General features: G+C 48.1%; 2 protein-coding genes across 9 annotated transcripts in view; one reads left to right on the top strand and one right to left on the bottom strand.

Annotated features, from left to right (window-relative positions):
- Myh11 (myosin heavy chain 11) overlaps nt 1–10,408 on the top strand; it is a 99,806-nt gene extending 89,398 nt beyond the window's left edge. The window contains exons 36-43 of one of the 4 annotated variants that reach the window (XM_075942111.1): nt 37–165; nt 357–445; nt 1,250–1,373; nt 2,180–2,388; nt 3,812–3,920; nt 4,019–4,191; nt 6,569–6,607; nt 9,719–10,408. In XM_075942111.1, the coding sequence (XP_075798226.1) occupies nt 37–165; nt 357–445; nt 1,250–1,373; nt 2,180–2,388; nt 3,812–3,920; nt 4,019–4,191; nt 6,569–6,599 (864 nt within the window). In that variant the 3' untranslated portion in view covers nt 6,600–6,607; nt 9,719–10,408. The remainder of the gene's footprint in view (nt 1–36; nt 166–356; nt 446–1,249; nt 1,374–2,179; nt 2,389–3,811; nt 3,921–4,018; nt 4,192–6,568; nt 6,608–9,718) is intronic. The other 3 variants (XM_075942112.1, XM_075942108.1, XM_075942110.1) reach the window with 3 other exon arrangements.
- Nucleotides 10,409–12,908: 2,500 nt separating this feature from the next.
- The window catches only part of Nde1 (nudE neurodevelopment protein 1), a 37,306-nt gene continuing 31,893 nt past the window's right edge, over nt 12,909–18,321 (bottom strand). For 2 of the 5 annotated variants that reach the window (XM_075942104.1, XM_075942103.1), the window contains exons 7-9: nt 17,344–17,435; nt 15,688–15,833; nt 14,288–15,208 (exon numbers count right to left, since the gene is read on the bottom strand). In XM_075942104.1, coding sequence (XP_075798219.1) covers nt 14,746–15,208; nt 15,688–15,833; nt 17,344–17,435 — 701 coding nt within the window. In that variant the 3' untranslated portion in view covers nt 14,288–14,745. The other 3 variants (XM_075942105.1, XM_075942107.1, XM_075942106.1) reach the window with 3 other exon arrangements.

The raw sequence follows: 18,321 nt of genomic DNA, 5'->3' as shown, positions 1-18,321 counted from the left end.
GAAAGTGGATCTTGCTTGTCCTGCTGACTCATTCAGGCTCAGATGAAGGACTTCCAGAGAGAGCTGGATGATGCCCGTGCCTCCAGAGATGAGGTCTTTGCTACCTCAAAGGAGAACGAGAAGAAAGCCAAGAGCCTGGAGGCAGACCTCATGCAGCTCCAGGAGGTAGAGGCTCCCCCTGCTGGTAACAGCCTCGCATGGAGCTGTGTGGGACTCGCACTGCTCCCCCAGGCCTAGGCACGGATTTCCTTCCCTTGGCTTCCCTCCCACAAAGGGCTCAGAAGGGGAATTGTACTTCAGCTGTGAGGGACAGATGATGGGAGCAAGGTAGCTAGAGCCTCTCTCTCCTGCCTCAGGACCTGGCAGCAGCTGAGAGAGCTCGTAAGCAAGCTGACCTGGAAAAGGAGGAACTGGCTGAGGAGCTGGCTAGCAGCCTGTCGGGAAGGTAAGGCTGCAGGGGAGGCAGTTGGACCTGGGGTAAGAGAGTGTCACCAGGGCCCTGACAGGTCAGACTGGGGCTTGGAAAGGCTCTACCTGATGGTCTTCCACCTATGGATTTGGGAGTGTGGCATTTCATTCATTCTGGGTGAGTAGTGTCAGGGACAAAGATAGACGTTGTTCCTACCCCATTCTGGCTTTGCTGGTGCTGGTCAGGGTATGAATCCTGGCCCACCAATTCCTAGCAGGTTACATCTAATTTTGCTCTGCTGTGGCTCAAATATTCAAGAGGCCATTTAAAGGAAAGAGGACTTATTTTGGTCCAGGTTTCAGAGGATTCAGTCCAAGGTCTTCCATTCTGCTGATTCTGGACTCAGACTAGTGAAAAACACCATGGCACAGGAGCCTGTTAAAGAGGCTGTGCCCCTTTTGTGGCAGACAGGAAAAGGGCATGGATTCCCCAAGGTCACTCACCTACCCTATTCCCCTGTGACCAACTTCCCCCAACTAGCCTCCACTTCCAGCTTCTTAACATCCAGGAATTCCATCATGTTCTGAATCCATCAAGGAATTAACCCATTTATTAAGCCTCAGAATCTAGTCACTTATCTGAGGCCACCAGTTGATAACCAAGTGCATGAGTTTGTGAGGGACATTTCATATTCAAACCATGACACAAGGTAATCTCGGATGACTTCAGACTACCCTGAGCTTGAAGTTAGAGAATGAGGGCCACCTGAGAGCACTTTCCAGGGAGAGTCCTATGACTGGGTGCGCCCGTGGGTCCCCAAGGCAGCTGCATTCCCCTCAGGAATACACTGCAGGATGAGAAGCGTCGCCTGGAGACGAGGATTGCACAGCTGGAGGAGGAGCTGGAGGAAGAACAGGGCAACATGGAAGCCATGAGTGACAGGGTCCGCAAGGCCACTTTGCAGGTAGGCGATACTAAGGTTAGGGTAAGGGGAAAGGGAGGGAAAACTCCTCAGGCCATTTATGTTAGGACAGTGGGCTCAGTAAGCAACCTGTCCCTGGCTGGTGCCCTACCTATTTAGTTCTGGGTGGCTGCTTCTGCCCTACACAAAACACATACACTGGACACTCAGCCACTAGACTCAAAATAGCAGACCGCTTCTGGGCTACAGTGAGGCAAAACTGCTTGGCCACATTCCCCACACAGGAGCAAAGTTGATCACTAAATGAAAAAATGCCCTACAGCTGGATCTCATGGCTTTTCCTTACCTGTGGCTCCTTCCTCTGATGACTCTAACTTGTGTCAAGTTCACCCACAAAACCAGCCAGTGTATTCCTTGTCCACTAGTATCATGCCTGTACTGTCTGCTCTCTTCAGAAATCTCTGAACAGACCTGCGGGGTCATATCTAGTTCCCTCCACTACATGGCCACGGTGAACGCCGCTGCTGTTTTCCCTCATTGTTCTTTGCCCAGTCCCTAGAGTCCTTGGTGCCTCTGTGGAGTGGAGGCTTCCTGAGCATCCCTATGTGATGCGTGCCTGGACCATCCTGTAGCCCATCAGTGTCTGGGCTAGGGAGCATTGGTGGAACTGAACAGAAGGCCCCTGGCTCAGTCTAGGTGACACAGGAGGCTTCTGAGCTGAGTCTTGTGGGGGGGTGACAAGGAATAGAGTAGATGGAGAGAGAATGCAGGTACACCATGGCAGTAGACTTGCTCTGATACCCACCCCAGCTCGATGCTTTCTGACTCGCGGCATTCCTCTTCACCAGACTGAGCAACTGAGCAATGAGCTGGCCACAGAGCGCAGTGCTGCTCAGAAGAACGAGAGTGCACGGCAGCAGTTGGAGCGCCAGAACAAGGAACTCCGGAGCAAGTTGCAGGAGGTAGAGGGCGCTGTCAAAGCCAAGCTCAAATCTACTGTCGCAGCACTGGAGGCGAAGATTGCACAGCTGGAGGAGCAGCTGGAGCAGGAGGCCAGGTATGGGACATTCGGCACTCCATCCCAGCTTTCTGGAGACCAAAAGGGAGTACCGGGGAATCATTTACCCTAAGAGGCTCATTTCTGGTGAGTGACAATACGGTTCAGTGGTGGCCACACGGCAGTGATGTACTGAGGACAGAATGGATTCACCAAGTACTGTTATTAGGGTGGTGATAGTCCTCCAGACATGAGCGTCCTTAGTGACAGGTCTAGCCACCAGCCCACAGATACGAGAAGGCTTCCCTGCTTAGTTATGACCACAGTATCTTTCAGCCTGGTGTTTTAAGGGTTCTGAGCCACTTATACCAGCTTTCTGGATGATCCACATACTTCTGCGGTTTTTAGTTCACTTGCAGGTGTGTAGAACAATCACAATTTTAGAACATTTGTCTCACCTTAGAAAAAAAAACAAACCCCGACCACAACAACAAAACATTCTTTGTCCTTCCTTCCCACCACGCCCAACTTTAACCACTTTGGAAAGGCTTATGTGGAATGTATTGGTCACTTTTCTCACTGTTGTGACAAGCTGCCTGCCAGAAGCAACTTCAGATGGGAAGGGTTTGTTTTGGCTCATCATGTGGAAAAGGCATTATGGAGCATCTTGGTTTGGGGTCAGCTCACCTGCAGCTCCTGCTTCTCACATCTTTTTTTAAAAAAATATTTTTTATGGTTTATTTAACTTTATTTTTTTATGTGCATTGGTGTGAAGGTGTCAGATCCCCTACAACTGGATCTTCAGACAGTTGTGAGCTGCCATGTGTGTGATGGGAATTGAACCTAGGTCCTCTAGAAGAGCAGTCAGTGCTCTTGACCACTGAGCCATCTCTCCAGCCCCTTAAACAGTTTTTTGTTGTTGTTGTTGTTGTTTGTTTTTTTTTCCTTCGGTTTTTTGAGATAGGGTCTCTCTGTAGCTTTGGAGCTTGTCCTGGAACTTGCTCTGTAGACCAGGCTGGCCTCAAACTCACAGAGATCCGCCTGCCTCTGCCTCCTGAGTGCTGGGATTAAAGGCGTGCACCACCATCGCCCCTGCTTCTTACATCTTGGTGGATCAGAGAGTCTGAGCTGAACCTTTGAGTCCTGCCTCTGTTGACCCATTCTGCTAGCTAAGCCATTTGGCCCACAACTAAGTTATGTTCCACAACCTTGCCAGCCTGTCCTGCTGGGGATCCAACATTTGCCTGTGGGGCATCTCACATCAATGGAAACCCTTTGTGACGGACTCATTTCTTCAAAAGAGGTTCATTCGTGCTATAGCATGCCTCGATACCTCACCTCTCTCTATTTTACATCTGCCTCATCTTTGGGATGGCTCTTGATTTGGGGCTTGAGGAAGCTGGGATGCTATGTCTGATTAACATGCCAGCCACAAGGATGCCATCTCAGTCTGAAACTACCTTTCCTTTCCTCCCCATGACAGAGAGAAACAGGCAGCTACCAAGTCACTGAAACAAAAGGACAAGAAGCTGAAGGAGGTCCTGCTGCAGGTGGAGGATGAGCGCAAGATGGCCGAACAGTATAAGGAGCAGGTAGCCATAGCTGCGGCCCCTCCTCAGTGTTCTGGCTTCACAATGCTTTGGGGCCCCACATGTGCAGCCTTGCTTACTCATGATCCTTTCCTTGGCAGGCAGAGAAAGGAAACGCCAAGGTCAAGCAGCTCAAGAGGCAGCTGGAAGAGGCAGAGGAGGAGTCCCAGCGCATCAATGCCAACCGCAGGAAGCTGCAGAGGGAGCTAGATGAGGCCACTGAGAGTAATGAGGCCATGGGCCGAGAGGTGAATGCCCTCAAGAGCAAGCTCAGGTGAGGAGCTGGGGGAGGGTAGCTTGGAAAGGGGTTTGCAGCCTAAAGTGCCTGCTCTGCACCCATGCATCCACTCCCCTGCATCCCTGTACCCAACAACCCCCTCAACTCCCTCCACCATTTTTCTTAGTCCAGCGCTGAAACAGGCATAGAGCTGCCCAGGACATGGCCTCTGAGAAACTCATCTTCTATTCTTTAACCCGCATGTCCCACCCCCTGCTGTGTGGAGAAAGAGTCCATGTCTTGGAGCCCATCGTTCACTGCAGGGTGGACAACTATCAACCCTCACTTCTTATCTTCTTTCATGAACCTTCTATCTCAGTTCTCACCCTTAGCACACTGCCATGTTGGGTAGGGTTGGGTTGTGCTATGCCTATAAGGTGTTTTGCAGGTCCACCTACCCAGCACCGTAACAGCTACAAATGTCTCCAGAAGTTGCCAGGTGGCCCTCATGAAGATGCCCTGCCCACACTATTGTGGGGGCTGGGTTTGGTCTTCTTGCTCAAGTCTGCCTCCCACTCTGTACCATGTCATTCTGGATACTCTGGCCTTCCAACCTCTCTTCACTCCACTGTTCTCTGTGATTTTAATATCCCAGGAGATCTTGTACTCTGGGATGTAATGAGAGGCTCTAACTGCACTGTGGGCATCCTACATATCTAGCTCTGTGGTCTTTGCTCCCTCCATGTTTTCTTCCATGACCCCCAGTGGCCCCAGCTTCTTTTCCATGGTCAACTATGCACCTGCACCTTTATGCCTGTAACCCTTTCTTGCTTTGCTGGCTTCATTTGACTAGTACCCAGCTCAGCCCTAACATAACACCTTCTGCACAGCCAAGACACAAACCATGACACCCCAGCTGCTACTTCCATACTGAGTATACTGACAGCCACGTTCATCTCCTCCACAAGTGCACTTCTCATCTCCACTCTCACTTCTGCCTTAACTAGAAAACAGAAGTGATGGTCAAATACACACCAGCTTCCCCTATTCCTGCCCTGACGTCTGTGCTGATCTATGTGGCAGAGCCGAGGCCTTGCTAAACCTGGCCCTCATCAGTTTTGCATCCCCAGCATGCACCTGGGTGTTAGCTCACTCTCCTTCAGTTATTCCATTGGGTGCTTTTCTGCCACGCCTTTCCCCATGCGATATGCAGGGAGCATGGATCAAAGGCCTTCTTTGGGCCACACCGTGACTACAAATAGCCCCCGGAAGAGTGACTATCACAGGATCTCTCCCCTGGACCTCACAGGGGTCACTCCCGATTGCCCTTCTCTCTCCCTCAGAAAGCTACCATGCATTGGACTACCCAGGTTCCATCTTGGTCCCTTTTTCATCTTTCTACTTTCAGTGATCTGTTTTGAAAGGCGCCTCCAGGCCCTTAAGATGAGAGTCTTATGGTTCCTACTTGATGGGCTAGACACGATACTTCCCCATTTCTCCAATCTAGTAGAGGTGTAAGAGATGCTCCAGTGTTGAAGGCTCAGTACACAAAAGCTGTTTCCACAGTGACCCAAAAGAATGTGCCAGTGGGGACTGGGCCCTCTGCCCTAGAGGACAGTCACCTCAGCTATCTGTCCCTGTACTGATATGTCTCTTCTCTCTTGTGCTTAATGGTTCTTTGAGGTCATTTGGCCATCTCTGTGGGTTCTGCCCACTTACTTAACCTGTGGTAGTACAGACCCAAGACCGGTCATTTTGTTATACCAGTACGTACCACATTCTCTAAGTCTAGGTGTACAGAAACATGAGCTCACACCCTAAAGCTGTGTTCTGAGATTGTTAAACCCCACCAGCAGATCAGAAATCACTAAGCAAGTTTCGCGGTGTTGGCCAAATAAATAACCTTCTACATGCCTGAAAACACTTGCCATGCTGCTGGTCACCTTCCACTTAGCTGCCAAAGCCGACAGAGACCAGAGCTCAGGCACTGCTCACTTGATAAAGTGCTTCTTCTTCAAGCACAAGGACCAAGTTCAATCCCATAACAAGCTGGGTTGGTGGCAGAGACAGGATTCCTGGGACTTTCCAGCCAGCTAGCCTAGCCCAATTGGTGAACTCTGGGTTAGTGAAACCCTGTCTGAAAAGACAGGGTAGGCAGTGCTCATGAAGATAGATAACATCCACAAACGGCGTACACCCCTGCACAGACATCTGGTCCAACACTGACCTTTCAGATTGACCTTTTCAGATGTTCTTACGTTGTACAATGCTCAAGTGACTCAGGAGGACAGAACCAGAGAACCAAGCTGGCTCTCTGGTTCATGTTGACTTAAAAGTACCTTTTATTACTCAGTTGAAGCTAGTACCTTTAGCATACTTAACTGGCTCCCTCCCAAGCGTGGATGGTAACTTCTGGGGACTCTCTCTGTTTCAGAGGGCCCCCCCCACAGGAAACTTCGCAGTGAGCTACCAGGTATCTTGTGCCTCCAGCTTTGCAGCTCCTGTGTGTCATGTTGTCCCTATTCCTCTGTGCCCAGCACCCCTTCCTTGTCCCCATTCCTGTGCCCAGCACCCCTTCCTTGTCCCCATTCCTGTGCCCAGCACCCCTTCCTTGTCCCCATTCCTGTGCCCAGCACCCCTTCCTTGTCCCCATTCCTGTGCCCAGCACCCCTTCCTTATCTCCATTCCTCTGTGCCCAGCACCCCTTCCCTGTGTCCTTTCTTTTCCAAGTCCTTGCAAATTTCTGTGAGATCCCCCAAATGCAAAGGCCTGGATTAGTTCAGAACCATGAGTGTAAGGAGCAGACCTCCTCTCTGGAGTTACTGCCCTTCCTTCTGGCGTTTTGTCAAACATGACTTCTGGCAAAACACCTTGATCACATCTCTATTAGATTTTAAAAGTCTGCATGATTTGTTTTGTTTGTTCATTTGTTTGGTTTTTGCTTTTGTTGTTTTGAGACAGGGTCTCATGTAACCTTGTCCGGCCTTGAACTCACTACGTAGACAAGGGTGACCTAAAGCTAGAAACCTGTTTCTGTCTCTCAAGTGCTGCAGTCACAGGCATGTACCACTGTGCTGTTATGTGATAATGAGAATGGAACCCAGGGCTTCATGCGTGGTGGACAAGCACTTACTAACTGAGCTACAGCCCTAGCCCTTGCTGGAATTGTTCTTAGCTACCTGCTGCTGAGGTTGCTCACACAGTGGGGATGCTCAGCACTGCACTCTCCTTGTATAGGTAAGGTGCCTTCCCCTTGGCACAACCCCTAGAGAATAGACCTGACTTCTATCTGGCTGGCCAGAGTCACGGTTCAGAAAAAAGAAACACAGGGCCACAGTAACCACAGTCCATGGTTAAATTTGTCCTGTCCAAAGGACATGCGCACTCCCCACCACAGCAAAGATGCCAGGACTTCAGGTGGCTTGAAGTAGGGCTCCTTACTGAATTATTGATCCTTACTGAATTTTCAGTGCATGAGTGTGGGAACTGGACAATTCCTGCAGGGGCCTTTCTGGAGGCCTCATGGGCTCCCACATGTTCACGGACAGGGGAATGGACTTAAAGTTCATGGGGTCTCTGCTTTTCTGGTATTTTAAGCACATTTGGGGGGGGGGTTGGTGTAAGAAAGCAACAAAGGCTTGATATAGTTCCCAGACGCCCATAATATTGAGGCCAAGGACACCTTTGCTTGTATTTTCCTGTTCTTCGTAGAACTTAATTTTGCTCTTGTTGCCAAATACTTAAAGGTGATTGAGGTTTTGCAGAGAGCATCCCCAAGGATATGAGGGGGAACAGAAGAGCCTTCTCTAGTCAACAGGAGACAAAACTTTGGCAAAATAGCAGAAGCTTCCACTCTAAGTAAGCCTGTTCTGCTCACAGGGCCTAGACTAAACTCCAAGTATCTGGAAATACCCACAATTCTCCAGGATGAGACCCTCTAAGAAAACCTTTGGCAGGGTCCCCCTATTTCCTATCATTGGTAATTGGTATCAACCTGTTTTTGTTTTTCCCAAGACAGGGCTTCCCTGTGTAGCCCTGGCTGTCCTGGAACTAGCTCTCTCTCTGTAGACCAGGCTGGCCTCAAACTCAGAGATCCACCTGCCTCTGTCTCCCAAGTGTTGGGATAAAGGCATGTATCACAACTTCCTGGCTGGTATCAACCTTTGTCTAGAATTTGGGAAAACTTACTCCAATAGTGATCCTTGTGCTGGAACCATGCCGCATTTGATAACTAGGGCACGACTTGTTTCTGAGATCAAGGGACAAACCTTTTGAGTCAGCAAATATAGACTGTCCCAAAGCCCACAAAGTAACTAAAGCCTTGATGTAGACTTAACCATGGTTTCTAGCCCCAGTGGGTTCCAGTTCTGAAGTAAAATATAGTTGTGTGAAGAAAGGGCCACTGACAGTCACCTCTCCACACTGCACTCTAGGCTTCTCTCTGACTGACCCACAGCACTGGAAAGAAATGGGAACAGGCTGTTCATCCTCTAACAAGAAAGTGGCCTTTCTACAGTGGCCCCCTGAAGCTGGCCAGGGTGTCTGTCTTACTTTGGAAGATTTTATTCCTGATTGCTGTCTTGGGAAACCCCAAAAGGTTCACACTGGGAGTTCCCGTATCTGCTGACAATAAGCTTTGGGTCTGCTTATGCCTCTGGCATGTCACCTGTCTGAGCTGATCCTTTTGGACTAAAGAATGGGTCACTGGGTGGGCACACCCTCATGGCTTTTCCCTCCAGCCTTCGTATGGCCAGCAAGTTGCTTTCATTACCCAACATCAGCTTTCTTAACTGTACAAAAATGGGTTAGCACCTGTTTTCAAATTCAGGTCAAATAGGGCTGGCTGGTGGGGGCCCAACAAGATCACATGTTACGTCACTGAAAGTCCACACATAACCTTTTGTGAAATAGCAAAGGGTATTTGTGAGTATACTTCCCTTTCCCTTTTTTCCCACTTGCTCCTCTCACCCCAGACCAGAGGCTGAGGACAGTTGTGAAGGCTCAGGGCCGCCCTGCCCTGAGTAAACGTGCACCTCAGAATAACAATTTCCAAATACTCAGTGGGCACTCACTTGTCCCATCATGCACATTCAAGGTAGACACCATCTCCCCACCATGGCAGATCTGAGGGCAGGGGAGAGTGTGTGTCACCCCCTTCAACTAAGGAATGTCCTCTGTGTAACTCCACTCTGCTTTTAGAGTCATTCTGAAAACCTAAAATCATGCCTTTTTATTCCCACAAGACAGAAATCTGTAGATAAAACAGCACACTTTCTTATCAGGCCTGTGTGTGTGACTCTCCACCCGTCTTGTCCTTTTCCTCTTTCCAATCCAGTGCTTTGGCACAGCAGAATCCTAAGTGTATGAAATGACCAAACCAGATGTATTTAAAGCCAATAATCTCATGCCAACTGAATAAATAAAACCACTCAGACTTTTAAGACTGGCTGGGACTCACCCTGAATTTGTTTGTGACTCATTCATGCTGAGTGTGTGTTTGGTCTCAGCCCTTGATAAACACTTCTTCCAATCTCCTGGGAGATTTCCTTACTAAAGACGTGTATTTTCTGTTTTAAATCCATAGGCGAGGAAACGAGGCCTCATTTGTTCCTTCCAGAAGGGCTGGAGGCCGCAGAGTTATTGAAAACACAGATGGTTCTGAAGAAGAAATGGACGCTCGGGACTCAGACTTCAATGGAACCAAAGCCAATGAATAAATTCAGAACTATACACCGTGGCAGGGAAACAAAACACTGAAGACAGCAGAATCTAGTGGACTATGCTTAGCGTTCGGCTCCATTCATTCTCAAGTCGCAGACGTCAGCTCACCCCTCACGACAGTCGGCCCACAGCCCACACAAAGGGTGTGAATTCATGTTTTAGGATGTGCTATCAAAGAAGATGCAGGCCAGACCTTGCGCTGGGGGGGGGGGGGGGGGCTGTGCAGACAGGTTTTAGGAAAACAGCCCCAGTCACCATCAACTGTGTTTACATGAAATGAGTAAGTTACCTAATGGGTGCCACTGCCCCCAGTCCACTCCCAAATCATTCCCTGACCAACTAGTTGCTCCAGCTCGGGAAGGAAGCCCTTGTTTGAAAACTCCCTTCCCCTCCCTGGCTGCCACACCTCAGACACACAGAGTTCATTCACCAAGACCAAGTGAACTACAAAGGAAACACTGCTCCAAGGGCTGAGTACTGAGCTCACACTGTCTTACTTGCACCCAGGCTGTACCCATGAACACTTTCACTAATAAAACATACGTCACGAAAATGGAGTTGGCTCTTCTGTCAGGCTGTAGTCTAGTGCAGGGCGGGGCAGGACATCCGTCACCCTGTGAACGTTTGAGTTAGTCCACAAACTGGGCAAACAATCATGGAGGGATTAACATGCATAAGGGAGGGCTTTATTTGGACATGAAGCTAGAAGGCTGTGTACCAGCTGTGCAGCTGTCCTGCTTGAGCATCTGGTCTGAAAATTCCAATGTCCCCAACACCTTTGAAGACCCTTTTCCATCAACACTGAAAAATCCCAAAATGGAATGGGTCATAACCAAAACTCAGACACACTAAAATTACTGTATAAAATTACTTCCAGGTGTCAGGCACAGGGGTGTTATGCCTGTACTCCCAGCACTTAAATTACTTCCAGGTGTCAGGCACAGGGGTGTTATGCCTGTACTCCCAGCACTTAAGAGGGGGCAGTGGGATGATTGAAAACTTAAGGCCAGCCTGGGCTACCTAGTTCTGGGATGGCATGATTTATATAATGAGACCCTGTCTCAAATAAATGCATAAATAAAAATAAAAACCTTCAGACTACATGTGGAAGACATACACGGGACTGAAGAGCCAGGCTGCTCTTCTAGAGGACCCGGGTTCAATTCCAAGCACCCAACTGTCTGTAACTCCAGTTCCAGGGCATGTGACACCTTCACACCAATGCACACAAAATAAAGTTTTTTTAAAAAAAAGAAGGCATACATGGAAGCCAAGTGAATTCTGTGTTTAGAACTGGGTCTTGCCTCCAGGCTGCAAAAATATCACAACGTCCTAAAGACACCAAATCCTAGGTACTTCTGGTCCCAAGTCTTTCAAGGGCAGCACAGTCAACCAATATTTTAAGCACAAGGTTTCTTATCTCTTTAAATTACAATATTTTTGTTCAGCAGAGCAGGTCAGCAAAATCCCTCAGAAAGCTAGACACATAAATAAGAAGGTGAACCCAAAGAAAAACATATAGGCATCCTCCTGAATATTAACCTTCATCAGGCGGTGAAAGGAGACAGAGACAGAGACCCACATTGGAGCACCGGACAGAAATCTCAAGGTCCAAATCAGGAGCAGAAGGAGAGAGAGCACGAACAAGGAACTCAGGACCGCAAGGGGTGCACCCACACACTGAGACAATGGGGATGTTCTATTGGGAACTCACCAAGGCCAGCTGGCCTGGGTCTGAAAAATCATGGGATAAAACCGGACTCGCTGAACATAGCGAACAATGAGGACTACTGAGAACTCAAGAACAATGGCAATGGGTTTTTGATCCTACTGCACGTACTGGCTTTGTGGGAGCCTAGGCAGTTTGGATGCTCACCTTACTAGACCTGGATGGAGGAGGGTGGTCCTTGGACTTCCCACAGGGTAGGGAACCCTGATTGCTCTTTGGGCAGATGAGGGAGGGAGACTTGATCGGGGGAGGGAAATGGGAAGAGGTTGCGGGGAGGAGGCAGAAATCTTTAATAAATTAAAAAAAATTAAAAAAAGAAAGAAAGAAAGAAATCTAGACACATAGTATTTATGGCGGGTGCTCACCACATGACAGTGTGAGCCCGATGACCTGAGTTTAATCCTTGGCACTCACACCACGTGAGTGTGGTGGCATATACTCCCTCATACACCAATAAAGGATTTAAAAGTAAATACTTCAGACTTGTAGGCCACATCTTTCTCTACAACACATTCACCTTCGAGCAAAGCTGTTTAAAAACTAAAACCCCAAACACCTAAAGCAGAGTGGCCCACGCCTATAGTCCTTGGTTTGGAAGCCATCTAAGGCTATCTCACCCCACCCCGAAAAAACATTTAAGAAATCATTCTTAGCATGAAGAATCTACAGAAGCACATCAGGGACCTTTAATTTCCAATTACTGTAAAAGTTCTAGTCCACACACACTTTTCCAAAGCCCAACTCAACAGACTTTAAAATAAAAGAGACAGGAAATAGACACTAAAATGCTGAAAAAGCCAGTCCTCCCACGAGTGCTGATATAACTGGAATGACATATAAACATTTTCCCAAAATCACTGCTGAAAAGTTGACTTTAATAGAAAAATTTTAAAAACAGATCTAATGAGTAAGGTGCTTTGCAAACACGAGGCCCTGAGTCCAGATCCTCAGCACCCTTGTGCAACTCCACCTGGCAGGGCAGAGAAAGTCATTCTTGAAGCTTGTTGGCCAGCCTAGCCTAATGGATGAACTGGGGTCTAATAAGAGACCCCACATCAAAAAGAAAGACACCAAACGTTGACCTCTCTGCACACATGTTCCCACACACCCACCCACACACCTATATACATCACCCATAGAACTGAAGAAGATAACAGATATTGGCTTCTGATTCCCAAGCATGTGAACACACGCCTCCAATCCGCACAAGCAACTACATATACCCACACACAAAACATTTTTCCTCCATTATTTTATTACTTGGCTAAACAAAAAAATGAACTTTAGGGCCATGTGCAAACACGGAAGGACAAACACACAGAAGTAAAGCAGGCATTTCTTTTGATTTTATTTTTTAATATAAAAAAATAAAGGCCATCTTTTCCCAAGCTATAATGTCTGGGGGGAACAAATGGTCACACAGCTTAAAACCACCTTGTGAATGTCAGCAGCACTCAGAAAGTTCTAGGTTCAGTTCAAGGCCAGGTTTGCCCCATCTACTAAAAAAATGCATTAGTAGCGAAGTGAAGGGTGCTAAGCTCTGGAAATCAGTGCGCATTTCTCATTGTGGACCGAAGCAGGAGGTGGTGCTTCACCCCAGACAGACCAGACAAGGCTCTGGTGTTGCAGTTCTGTGCTCATTTCTCTACATCCCAAGGGAGCGACCACCAGTGGCTGAGAATCTGATGTTTTAGTCACCCTTGTTATTCTATAGACATAGAATGATGAAGTCTTGTTCTTAGGGATGGCATGACAAAGCCCAGTCCAACTCCAAGTTGTTCATGGTTGTGATACAGAAGTCGCCCCAACATCAAGGTAAGAGCTCAGGAGAGATGGGAAGCTGGGTTTATCTATAGAGAATAATCTCCCACTGATCAGAGGAGTCAGACACACCTCTGAAAATCTTCATGAGGCAGATTAGAAGTGTCAAAGGGCTGGGCAGTGGTGGTGCACACTTGAGAGGCAGAGGCAGGCAGATCTCTGAGTTCAAGGCCAGCTTGCTCTACATAGTGAGTTCCAGGACGGTCAGGGCTACACAGAGACACCCCATCTTGCAAAGGTCATGGTCATGGTTTAAACAGCCCCATGCTTCTGTGATCTCCCAGTTCTCGACACAATTTAATCATGCTGTAAAGCACTGGCAGGATGTTCCAGAAGACAGCTTCAGCTGGAAGTAGGCTGCGGGAGAGCTCCTGAGCTAGCTGGGCTCTAGTTCCCCCTGAAGATTAGGTATATTCAAAACACCTCTGGAGGCCATTAAAACTCTAGGTAGCCAATGACAGGGTGGCCCCATCACCAGACCTTGGAGCTGGAGGGCGGTGGGGTGAGGAACCAGCTCAACTCTATGATGCATACTGCCAGGGGCTGGGCCACACCACAGCAATGATGCTGAGTCCACAGCCAACAGCCTTAGTCAGCTTGGGCTGCGCGGCACAACCAAAAGCTAAATATAAAGAGGGTAGGACAGGTGAGGGTGCAGTTCCCATTGGTCCTAAAGCAAAAGCTTGACCACACCCTGGGTGGACGGTGGTGCCGGTGATGAGAGCTGTGAGGCTGGCTTCCCAAACTCCAAGCGTTTTCCTGACCTTCAGACAGAGCAAACACATTTAACAGACGTGACAGGAGTTTGCCATGGCTAGCACAGGGACCCCAGGGTTCTAAGGGTGAATGTCTCACAGGGTCTCAGCTTTCTCTCCTGTGAAATGAAGAAAAGGATACTGGCTATCTGGTTCCCTGATTCCAAACGCTACAGAAAAAGCACCGTATCTTAGAAGATCCCACAAAACTGTTACTTCTTGGTCACTTCATTTAGAGTGGGTGGGGAATGCTGAAATTTGAACCCAGGGACGTATGTCTACTGAGCAACATTTCCTAATTTTTAATTCAATTCCTTGAATTAAAAAAAAAATTAAGGGGGCTGGAGAGATGGCTCAGTGGTTAAGAGCATTGCCTGCTCTTCCAAAGGTCCTGAGTTCAAGTCCCAGCAACCACATGGTGGCTCACAACCATCTGTAAAGAGGTCTGGCGCCCTCTTCTGGCCTTCAGGCATACAGACAGAATATTGTATACATAATAAATAAATAAATATTAAAAAAAAATTAAGGGCTGGAAAGATGGCTCAGTGGTTAAGAGCACTGCCTGCTCTTCCAAAGGTCCTGAGTTCAATTCCCAGCAACCATATGGTGGCTCACAACCATCTGTAATGAGATCTGATGCCCTCTTCTGGCATGTGGGCATACATGCAGACAGAATACTGAGAATACTATACACATAATAAATAAATAAATCAAAAAAAAATCTGTATTTAAAGGTCCAGAAGCTAAGTGTGCAGCTGTGGATAAATTCACTTCTCTCACGTGCTGCCTCACACCTGGGCCCCGAGGCCAGGCAGGTTTCTTTTGATGAATCCCAAGATCTAGGGCTTCCCTTAGGCAAGAGAAGAAAAGAAAAGAAAAGAAAAGAAAAGAAAAGAAAAGAAAAGAAAAGAAAAGAAAAAAGAAGTGCGGGCACTCAGCGCTGTGTCCATCCCTGTGACTGTTCCAGGAATCTGGTCCGGCTGGGCAATAGCTCAACTGGCAAAAGTGCTGCCTTGCAGCATCAGGACCTGAATTTGATCCCCAACACCTATGTAAAAAGCCAGACATGAGGATGCTTTTGACCTCAGCACCAAGGAAGCAGAGGCAGGTGGATCCCTGGGGCTTTTAGCCTACTTGACAAGTTCCACGCCAGTTAGACTCTTGTCTCAAAAATCAAGTGGCCAGCACTTGAGGAACATCACTTAAAGCTGACCTCTGGCCTCCGCATACACAAATACACAGTGGAGCCAAACTCACAGAGTGCTCTAGGGGAAGTGCAACTTTCCACAAAGGATCTGGACAGCCCTCTTCACAGTGCAAAATCACACCACAAACACTGCTCTCTCCTTGTCTGCTGGCCCAAATTCAGGTATTATCTAATTTGGCCTTAAGCAAAGGGCTTATTCAAGGCTAGCCTGGAAGCAGAGGCTAAGGTTTTCTGCAATAATCCTATAGCCTTAAAACTAGAGACCATGTGGGGCTGGGGCTGGGGCTGGTGTCTGATCTGAGTTCATCAAAGGCACTGACCCTTTATCTCCGACACTGGTGCTGCTTGGCCATCTGTCACCACCATCTCGGCCTTTGGTTCCTTGCCCTGAGGCTGGTCCACTTGCTCGGCTTGGGGACTGATCATACACCAAGTTCCTGCATGATGCTAGTTTGGACTCCAGCGCCTGGGAAGAAACACACTTTCATCAGTCAAGGTGTAGACGGAGGTTGGAGAAATAGCCAGCTGGGGGAGGGGGTGCTTGCCAAGTGCATGAAGCACAGGGTTTGATCCCCAGCGGTATATAAACAAGGTACGACATTACCTGTAACCTCAGTACTCAGGAGGAAGAGACAAGAGGATCAGAAGTTAAAAGTTATTTTCAGTTACTTAGCAAATTCGAGGCCAGCCTGGGCCATAGCGTTCCCCACCCCTCAAGGAAATAAAAAAGACAGGAACGGAAAAGTCTGAGAGCCACTGGGCATGATGGCACACATCTTTGACCCCAGCCCGCAGGAGGCAGGAACAGGCAGATCTGTGTGAGTCCAGGCAGAGCAGGTTTCAGATGCCTTGCCAGTCTAGGTCACACAGTGAGCTCCAGGACAGCCTGGGTTACAGAAAGATACTATCAAAAAAAAAAAAAAAAAAAAAAAAAACACATAGAAGGTGGGAGCCAGGGAAGAGAAAACCACTTAAATTGTGTTCCCAAGATTCTGAGGGGTCCTCAGTGGAATTCAGTGTGTCTACGAGGACTAAAACTACCCCCCCTAAAATATTCAGAAGCTTCCCAGAAAATCATTAGCTCCACCTAGTAAAATGAGATAGGCGTGGTGTGCACCTGCAATCTTAGCACTCTAGGGACTGAGGCAGGAGAATTACTATAAGTTCTAGGCCAGCCTAGGTGACATAGAAAGACTCTGTCTCAAAAAACAACCAGAAACCAAACAAACAAAAAAGAACTACCCTCACCAAATACTAAGAATAGTAATAATCATCTTCTGGAACCGTTCTCTTGTTTACCTCATCAAATCTGCAAAGAGAGTCAACCGAGGTCTTGAACTTGGAGGAAACAAACCTAAAAATTCACAGAGGTACAGACCTTCGGTGCGCGTGCGTGCGTGCGTGAGTGTGTGTGTGTGTGTGTGTTCTCTTTCTGCCTCAGGCCAGGCTGACATTAAATGGCCTTCAGGCATAGTTTCTAAAACTGAAAGAACAGCTACAAGAATTCTGTGTGGCTGCCTGAGGACAAAAGTTCCTCCCTGTGACTAACAGAAAGCCAGGAAGGCCAAGGCTGTTTCTTTGCTTTGCTTCTTAAGATGTTCTATAGACAGACAGAGAGAGTGGGGAAAAAGGACTGACCCATTTCTAAATAGCTCTTGGACTTTTTTTTTTTTTTTTCAAATTAAGAAAGAACTTCCAGTTTAGCTTGGAAGCCCACAACTACAGTCTCAGAATTTGGGGACTGTGAGGCAGGAAGAAGGCTGCTAGTGTGGGGCCTGAGAGACAGACAAACTACTTGGGAGGAAAAATGGAAGATGCCTGGATTCAGAGCACCTGATCCCTCTATATGAAACTCTCGTCTCATGAGCTAATGATGTAAGGTCTAGCCACATCTAAAACTCAGGTCTCTGTGAAAGCGGGAAGAGAGGCTCTATCTAGAAAACCTTCAAAAAAACCCCGCAAAGGCTGGAGCTTACCCCAACTTTCCGAAGCAGGTCCCCAACGATGTTTAGGGCTGATATTCGGGCTGCAGGTGTGAGTGGGGTCCCACTGTTAGAGCCGTCCAGACCTGGGTGTACAAGAAGCACAAGTCACACAGTACTATATAGTCTGTGGACCAATGTCACCAAACTCCAACTGTGGGGGTGGGGACGAAAGCTGACACCTTCCCTTTGAGTCTGGTCACTATCTTATCTGGGCAACATGCCAAGAGTCTACCAGTCTATTTTTTGAGTTCTTGGTAAGATTATGTTAAACATCTATTTTCACAGATTAATCTTTTTAAACCAAGTCAAGGCAGTCTAAGAACTCCACGGAGCTCGTTAATAACATTGAAAATGATTAGGATAGATATATGCATGGTGAAAAAAATCGGGGAGCGAAAGGCAGGGTCCCTCCCGTCAGTGTGGCCACTGGGGTTGCAGCCATGCACCACCACAGCCAGCTGCTCCACTCACGGCCAGTGATGGCTCCGTGGGTAAAAACACTTGCTGCTGAGCCCAACTTCCACATGCACACCATGGCAGCCCTTCATAATTAAAAAGAAATTCTTTTTCTTTTTATGAGCCCCTCCCCCAACACAGTGGTACAACTGTGTAGTAATAAGGGCAGCGGGGCTGCGTTCCCAGCACCCCGGCCGCCTGCTCGGCTAGCTTATGCCCCGAAATAACAACACACAAACTGTATTCATTTAAACACTGCTTGGCCCTTTAGCTCTAGCCCTTACTGGCTAATTCTGATATCCCGATCAACCCATCTCTAATAATCTGTAAGCACTGGTCTTACCGGGATGATTCTAGCCTAAGTCCATCCTGGGTCGGAGCTTCATCGTGTCTGTCTGCCTGGGAGAGCAGAGCATGGCGTCTCTCTGAGGCATCTGCTCCCGAGAGGAGAGCTGTGGAGTCTGAGCTCACTTCCTCCTCCTCCCAGTGTTCTGTTCTGTTTACTCCTCCCAC

This window comes from Microtus pennsylvanicus, chromosome 11 (assembly GCF_037038515.1).
Source record: "Microtus pennsylvanicus isolate mMicPen1 chromosome 11, mMicPen1.hap1, whole genome shotgun sequence".
Taxonomy (NCBI): domain Eukaryota; kingdom Metazoa; phylum Chordata; class Mammalia; order Rodentia; family Cricetidae; genus Microtus; species Microtus pennsylvanicus.
This window is presented reverse-complemented; position numbering and strand designations above follow the sequence as displayed.